The following is a 6,000-nucleotide window of genomic DNA, read 5'->3' as shown; positions in this document are numbered from 1 at the left end:
TCTCTAGAAGTAGTCCCGTAGGATGAGGATGGGGCCGTAAAGAATTGCAAACCAAGTTTTTGAACTTCCGGAGCCTTGGTTAAACCGGCTCTTTTCCTTCTCTAGGAAATAAGGGGCCCCATATTTCTTCCTTCCTCCTCACTTTAAGACTAACAACCCTCTCCAGATGATCACAAAAGGACTTTATTATTATTATTTCTTTTTAATAAAGCGCCAGCGGCCCGCCCAAAGCTGCGTGTACAGTACTCCTTGCCCTCATCCGAGGAGCGGAGCCCCACGCGGTGAGCTGACGTCACTTCCGGCGCGCTGACGCCCAGTTCGGCGTGCCGACGCCTGCGTCAGCAAAGAGCGGAGCTGGGGGCACCGGGTTTGAAGTCGTGCGGGTCGGCGGACTGCCGCCTCGTCTGTGTCAGACCCCCCTGCTTGCGAGCAGCGGCGGGGACGAGCGTGGGTAGGCGGCGGGGCAGATGCCCGAGGGCCCATTCCGGGACGCCTCGCGCCGCACCGGCCGCTCCCCTCCGCTCTGCGTCCTGGGCCTGCGCCGCTTTGGTCTCTGGAAACTAGCGCCCCAGCGGCGCGGCGCCTGGCTCGCGGGGAACCTCGAACCGCCGGCGCCCGGTCATGGCGGTCTCCAGGTGGGTCTCGCTGCTGACGAGCGCATAGGAAGGCGGCCCGGGCGAGGCACCGTCTCCTCTCGGGGACCCCACTCCGAGAAAGGAGCGGTTCCCGTTGACACTGGGCTCGGGACCATTCCACACACTTTAGAGTTCGCCCCTAGTTTGCGGGGGTTAGGGCTCGGGGTACTCCCCATGAAGCGTTCGAAATGTCTTTTTGTGTTTGTGGGATTGACTTCTTGCCACGATGGAGCTATTTTTTCTCTTTCTTCGTCGTGTTTCTCTTGTCTGGTTCCTCTTCCCTCTTTCAGTTTTAGGAGATCCTTTTATCTTAGTACTCTAAGGCTGATCCCTAACCTCCATTTCACGGGAAACTTGGTAGCAACTCTCTTAAGTCGATTAGAGTACTGTTAGCTAAGAGACCTTCTCATTACGTTAAAATTTATATTTATGGCTTTAGGGATATGTACTTTTCTGAAGAGGTTTTTTTATTTGTTTTTGTTTTTAACATCACAGTGAAATTCTTCCTTTTGTGTAGCAGTAAGCATTCAGTTGTCAGCATTGTAGTCTTTGGCAAATTACTGTATTAGTACCATTTTCCTTAATTAAAGCGTGACAGATAGAGCACAAGTCTTAAATTATTTAACAGTGTTGCCTATCAAAAGGAAAACCTAGGAAAACTGTAGGAAAGCCAACGTATGTGGATAACTATCAGAGGAAAGTCTTCCTTCCCTGCAGTAGGCTAGAAGGGTGGGGAAACTTTTTGTCAGAGGCTTAATTTTAGTGGGTCTATGTAAATGTAAGTAGGGGGCAGTCCCTCTGATAGTAACCGGATGGATTTAGAAAGTTCATTAGAGTTCACGGGGTAAATTTTCATGAGAATTGGTTCCTTCCACCACATAGACTGAAGGAAGAATGATAGTTCAGAAAACAAATAATTTTCGGTTTTTTTCCATAGTTAAGTGAACACATTTCTTTAATACAGTATGCGCTCAAGCTTGATCTGTTTTGCAAGAGGAAGAACGGATCACCCATCCGACACAGACTCTCTAGATAACTGATGGAATAGTTTGTGGGAGAAGCCCACGGGAGTTGAGTGAAGGGGGTTGCTAGGTACCTGTAGTGTGGAGCATCTAGTTTTTATTTCCTAGGTTAATTGAAGCCATTGAATGTGAGGAAATTCTTATTTTGTGATATATAGTAAAGTGTCTGGAGAGAACACAAGTGGTATTTTCGATTTTTGCAAATACAGAAAGTTATATCTTCTAATTTGTTACCGCCATATGAATACATAAATATATACGTTATAAGTATATTGATACATAAACTTAATATGAGATTTGTTTATCAGGTGACATAATGTTTAAGGGAATGAGTTGCTCTTGAAATTCCTTTCTTACAACTGACTAAATATATTTTCACAGTATGAGATATAGTTTTATAGAGACAAAAAACAAAGTGTTTAAAAAGAGCCTGATCTGCTTGGCCAATGCTAATCTATTTACAGAAGTTTAGAGTACCTAAATTTCTGAATGAATGAGTGGATTTCTAAAGGTACTGCCTTTTGTTTTTCTTTTTTCTTTTAAGTATATTTTATTGACTGTGCTATTGCAGTTGTCCCAGTTTTATTCCCCTGTTTCCCCTCTCTGTCTGGTATCTCCCTTACCTCCAGCAGTCCCCCCCCTTAGTTGATGTCCATGGGTCCTGCGTTTAAGTTCTTTCTTTGGCTTCTCCATTTCCTATGCTATTCTTATCACCCCCCCTGTCTTATTTTGTTCTACCAATTATGTTTCTTAATCCCTGCACCTTTGCCCGATTCTTTCTCTTCCCTCTCCCAGCTGATAACCCTCCAAATGATCCCCATACCTATGATTCTTTTCCTTTTCTAGTTGTTTGCTTAGTTTTTGTTTTTATTTTTTAGATTCAGTTGTTGATAGTTGTGAGTTTGTTGCCTTTTTAATGTTCATATTCTTTTGATCTTCTTTTTCTTAAGAAAGTCCCTTTGGCATTTCATATAATAACAGCTTGGTGATGATGAACTCCTTTAGCTTCACCTTGTCTCGGAAGCACTTTATCTGCCCTTCCATTCTAAGTGATAGCTTTGCTGGATAGAGTAATCTTGGTTGTAGGTCTTGGCTTTTCATCACTTTGAATATTTCCTGCCAGTCCCTTCTTGCCTACAAAGTTTCCTTTGAGAAAACAGCTAACAGTCTTATAGGTACCACTTTGTAGGTAACTCTCTGCTTTTCTCTTGCTGCTTTTAAGATTCTCTCTTTATCTTGAACCTTTGGCATTTTAATTATGATGTGTCTTGGTGTGGTCCTCTTTGGGTCCAACTTGTTTGGGACTCTGTGCTTCCTGGAGTTGTATGTCTATTTCCTTCACAAAATTATGGAAGTTTTCTTTCATTATTTTTTCAAGAAAGTTTTCAATTTCTTGCTCTTCCTCTTCTCCTTCTGGCATCGCTATGATTTAGATGTTGGCACATTTGGAGATGTCCCAGAAGTTTTTAAACCTCTCTTTGTTTTTTTAAATTCTTGTTTCTTCTTTTTGTTCTGGTTGAATGTTTATCTCTTCCTTACCTTCCCAATTGTTGGTTTGAATCCTGGCTTCCTTCCCTTCTCTGTTGGTTTCTTGTGTATTACTGTATTCTTGATTTCACTTAATGTAGCTTTCATTTCTTTTTTTTTTTTTTTTTTTGTTTGCCATACTCAAGGAGTTCTCTGAGCATCCTGATCACAGTGTTTTGAACTCTGCATCTGATAGGTTGGCTATGTCTGTTTAGCTTAGTCCTTTCTCTGGGAGGTTTCCCTATTCTTCCATTTGGGCCATGTTTCTTTGTCTCCTCAATTTGGCAGCCTCCATGTGTTTGTTTATGCGTATTAGGTAGAGCTGCTTTGACTCCCTGTCTTAGTAGCGTGGTCTATGTAGAAAAGGCACCTGTAAATTGTGTGGAGTGGAGCCTTAGATAATCACCAAGGAGGGGCAACCCCCTTCACCCCTTTGTGGCTGTGTGGCAAGGGTTTGGAGAGGGGATAATGCCCCCACCTGACTTCTGGATCTTTGCCCTGTGCTTGCCCCGTTTCTAGTCACTTCACCTCCTTCTTGTGTGTGACTGGCGCCCTTCCAGCTACTGCCTTGGTGGTGAATTCTGGAGTGGAGTAGATGAGTTTGTGCATGTTCTGTGACTGTGCTGGCCCTACTTTTAAGTGGCGAAAATCTGGCAGTTTCTTCTATCACCCCAACCCCAATGATTTTTATAGCCAGAGATAACGGGGGGTTTATCTTCCTGGTGCTGGAACCCTAGGCTGTTCAGTCTGGCTTGGGGCTGGGATTGCTCTCTTCTAAGGTATCCCTCCTGTCTGTTCCAACCCTGCCGCCTGTCCATGGGTCTCTGGCACTCCACCCCTCCTACCCATCTGGAAGAATGTGTCTTCTTTAAATCCTTGGTTGTCATACTTCTATACAGCTCGATTTTTTGATGGTCTGGGTGTTATCAGTTTTGAGATCTGGTTGTAATTCTTTATGGTTGCACAGGGAGGCGAATCATGTCCGCCTATGCTCCATCTTGACTAGTAGTCTGCCTTTTGTTCTTGACGTTGGATTTAAAAGGGTAGTGCGCTTTTTTTTTTTTTTTCCTGTTGATGCTTTATTATTCACCTTGCCAAAATTCTGTTAAAATTCTACTTTTTAAGAAGTCTGTCATGGCTTTATGAAGGAGCTACTCCTTTGTATTTTAGTAATATAATAGGTTCAAAGGAAACACTTGAGGCTCTTGGATTTTGGGGATACTGTCTATTCTTGCCTTTTTAATTCGTGGTTTCACTCTGAATAGCAAACTTTAATTTCAAACTGGCCTTCTCCATGTACTAAGCACGTTTCTTTACTAACTAAATATTCTTTTTCTCCTGTTCGCGTATGCCTGTGAAATACAAACTCATTCTAATGTTACTTTATGCAAAATAGGTGGAAGACAGTTTAAGATAAAAATTACATTTGCCAGAATTAAATCTGAAATATTTTGCTCAGTTTATATCAGTGCATATAACTGAAAAGAGTATCTGTAATATTTTTAGGACCTTGTAAATATTTCCAACTGAAAGGAAACAACAGGTGGTACCATTATTTCCTCAATAACCAGGTTCAGAAATCTAGGAATAATAATTGACTTCTCCCTCTCTCCTTCTTCCCCATCCAGCAGATCACCAAACCCAATCCTGTCAGTTCTGTCTTTCTAATCTTTTTCTGATCAGTCTCCCCACCCCCCATACCAGTTACCACAATCTTGCTTCATAATGCCATCACCTCTAATCCAGGACACCTGCAACAGCAGCCACTTGCTCTTCTTGCCTCACATAGCATCTCTTTCTAATTTATTCTTCACTTCAGCTATATTATTTTCTAATATACTAATTTTAATGTGGTCATTTTTCTTCTTAATGCCATAGGATCAAGTCCAAATTTCTTAATAAACATATCTTAGCAGATCCTTTGTGATCTGGTTCCTGCTTCACCTTTTTAGCTTCACCTTGTGTCAAGGTCTGTGCATCTCTCTCTCTCCCTCTCTCTCTTTGCCCCTTTTCCAAATTTGTGTTTTCACACCTTAATCTTTATCTTTGGAACACTTCTTTCTTGTGTATCTCCCCGCCCCAAAGTCTGGGTAATTCCAACCTTATATTCTGGGTCTAAGCCTATTAATAGTTTGTTCAGGAAGCCTTCTCTGGCTTTTCTTTATCTGAGTGATTTTCACCAATGTGTTCTGTCAATCATAATGTTTATCATATTTAGTAATTGATTGTTTCATTGTTCTCTCCCCTGCTTGGATTAACATAAACTCTGTCAGAGAAGGGAATGTGTCTGATCTTTCTGTCCCCAGCAGAGTGCCTGGCTTCTAGTAGGTGCTCAATACACTTTTTTTAAAAATGAGTGATTCGGTGTCTTGTTTTAATGCCTGTCATGATTTACTGTAATTTATGTGTAGTAGAATATTTCCAGTGTTTTTCAGTGAGTGCTTCTGAGTTTAGCTACAATTTTTTTCTCTGGAAGAAAAGCTTTCACTACAGCTTTGAATATTGGCCAGGCTTATAACTTTAAAAACATAATAAATATTGTTAGAACTAGTTTTAAAAGTTTATGATTGGTATAATTCTGTGATAGTGTGGCATTTTAAAATGCAAACTTGCTGTACTATAACCCTGCATTTTAGTATGATCGCATTTTTTAGACCCTGGTTATAGTTTTATAAAAGCCTATAGTTTTACTGTACTTTGAATTGTAAGAATGTGGCAAATTATGAAATGCACGGTGAACTCTTAATGCGTGGGTGAGTTAAATCTTGCACCCCCCCCCCAAAAAAAACTCACCACAAACCCTGTGACTCTCTAAA

General features: G+C 41.5%; 1 protein-coding gene across 2 annotated transcripts in view; it reads left to right on the top strand.

The window, feature by feature from the left end:
* The first annotated feature begins 339 nt into the window (after positions 1-339).
* Positions 340-6,000, top strand: part of BTAF1 (B-TFIID TATA-box binding protein associated factor 1) — a 114,752-nt gene continuing 109,091 nt past the window's right edge. Inside the window, exon 1 of one of the 2 annotated variants that reach the window (XM_090277974.1) lies at positions 340-635. In XM_090277974.1, coding sequence (XP_090134100.1) covers positions 468-635 — 168 coding nt within the window. In that variant the 5' untranslated portion in view covers positions 340-467. The remainder of the gene's footprint in view (positions 636-6,000) is intronic. The other variant, XM_090277976.1, reaches the window with a different exon arrangement.

The sequence above is a fragment of the Furipterus horrens genome, unplaced genomic scaffold, assembly GCF_987537825.1.
Source record: "Furipterus horrens unplaced genomic scaffold, mFurHor1.1.pri manual_scaffold_5, whole genome shotgun sequence".
NCBI classification, from domain to species: Eukaryota; Metazoa; Chordata; class Mammalia; order Chiroptera; family Furipteridae; genus Furipterus; species Furipterus horrens.
This window is presented reverse-complemented; position numbering and strand designations above follow the sequence as displayed.